At 66.5% G+C, this 1,714-nt stretch overlaps 1 protein-coding gene across 1 annotated transcript in view; it reads left to right on the plus strand.

The window, feature by feature from the left end:
- The first annotated feature begins 239 nt into the window (after window positions 1–239).
- The window catches only part of CILP2 (cartilage intermediate layer protein 2), a 5,671-nt gene continuing 4,196 nt past the window's right edge, over window positions 240–1,714 (plus strand). Inside the window, exons 1-3 of the mRNA XM_027910320.1 lie at window positions 240–300; window positions 1,101–1,199; window positions 1,413–1,685. Of these exons, the coding sequence (XP_027766121.1) occupies window positions 240–300; window positions 1,101–1,199; window positions 1,413–1,685 (433 nt within the window). The remainder of the gene's footprint in view (window positions 301–1,100; window positions 1,200–1,412; window positions 1,686–1,714) is intronic.

Raw genomic sequence — 1,714 nt, forward strand, 5'->3', positions numbered from 1 at the left:
GGCTCGCTCTCGCCTCTTCCCCTTCCCTCCCTCCGCATTCCCAAGTGCATCCAATTTTAGCAGCTTTACAAAAACAAGCCCTCAAGTTTCCCGGGCTGGAGCGGCAGCACGGCCGGCTCGGGGAGGGCTCCCTCCCGCTTCCCACTTGGCTCCAGCCCCGTGTGCCAGGAGCCAGGGGGACAGGCCTCCTATAAAGCCCCGCGGAGCCGCCGCCGCTCGCAGTGCCGGCCGGAGCAGCCATGGGGGAGCTGGCGCTGGCACTCCTGGCTCTCGCCGCCCTGCACAGTGCCGGGGCCACAGGTAAGGTGGCTCTGCCATCCCCGTGGCACGGGGACTGCATTCCTGGGGGCTGGAGGCGGCGGAGAGGGGCGGGATGGGGATGGGGATGGGGATGGGGCTGAGTGTTCACTGGGGGTGATGAGGTGTGCCAGGGTGATGAGGTGTACCAGGATGGTGATGTATGCCAGAATGGTGATTGATGTGTGCCAGCGTGGTGATTGATGTGTGCTGGGGCCAGGCGTGTGCCAGGGTCATGGTCGCAGCTGGGTGGTCCCTCTGACATCTGACACGCTGGTGACGCTCAGGGGGTTCCTGGGCCATGGCACTGGAGGGGTGGGGACATGTCCCATGCTGTGTCCCCCCCAGCCCTGCTGACCCTGGCACTGGCTGGCTGAGGCCCAGGAAGCCCCTGCTGGCTCAGTGTGACCCCGGGTCCATGCCGTGGTGGGTGCTGTGTGGGCACTCAGGGTCGTGTCCTTGTCCCACATCCCTCCCTGGGGATGAGCTCACCCTGAGACAGGCGGGAGATCACAGGCAGCATTTTCCATGGACACCTCTGGATCCATCCCTGGCTGCCAGGAGGCTGTGGCCCTTCCTTGGCCACCCTGGATGGTGCCACTAGCTGTGACATCCTGTGGAACCAGTAAATCCCACCCCAACCCCTTTTCTGGATGACCATGAGGGTCTGGGGGGTCTCAGGGTCCCCATCCCCGCTGGGACACAGCTTTGTTTTGGTGCCCATGGCCCAGCCAGGGTCCCTCTGTGTGCCCCTGGAATGGGGTGCCCTGGTCGGGGGTTCTCCCACCCTTTGCATCCCCCAGAGCCCCTGGAGAATGACTCAGAGCCCGGGAAGGGCGGAACGGCGGGAAAACCCTGGAAAACCACCCCAGACCTGGCAGAGCTGGACCTGGACACGGCAGGTACGGCTGTCCCCGAGCCCTGGGGACACCGTGCCCCCCTCAATGCCACACGAGGCAATGCCCACCCTGCGCCACCCGCCCCTCCTGCTCCCCACCATTCCCACGCCACATCCCTCCATCCCCACGTCCCCAGGATGTCCCCGGGTGTCACCCTGGGGTGCCCAGGGGGGCAGGGGGTGGGCAGGGGGCACTCAGGGCCCGGCTCCACCGCAGGCAGAGGTGCAGAGTGGACGTCCTGGTTCAACATCGACCACCCCGGGGGGGACGGGGACCACGAGAGCCTCGAGGCCATTCGCTTCTACTACCGGGGCCGCGTCTGCGAGCGGCCCGTGGCCATCCAGGCCCGGACCACCGAGTGGGAGCTGCCCGAGGAGGTGGGCGAGGTGGTGCACGCCAGCCCCAAGAAGGGCTTCCGCTGCATCAACAAGGAGCAGCCCCCAGGCAAGACCTGCTCCAACTACCACATCCGCTTCCTCTGCCCGCTGGGTGAGTCCATCCCTCCATCCCACGTGTGT

The sequence above is a fragment of the Empidonax traillii genome, unplaced genomic scaffold (assembly GCF_003031625.1).
Source record: "Empidonax traillii isolate 1590-97213 ecotype Southwest subspecies unplaced genomic scaffold, ASM303162v1 scaffold3170:size14698, whole genome shotgun sequence".
Lineage (NCBI taxonomy): Eukaryota > Metazoa > Chordata > Aves > Passeriformes > Tyrannidae > Empidonax > Empidonax traillii.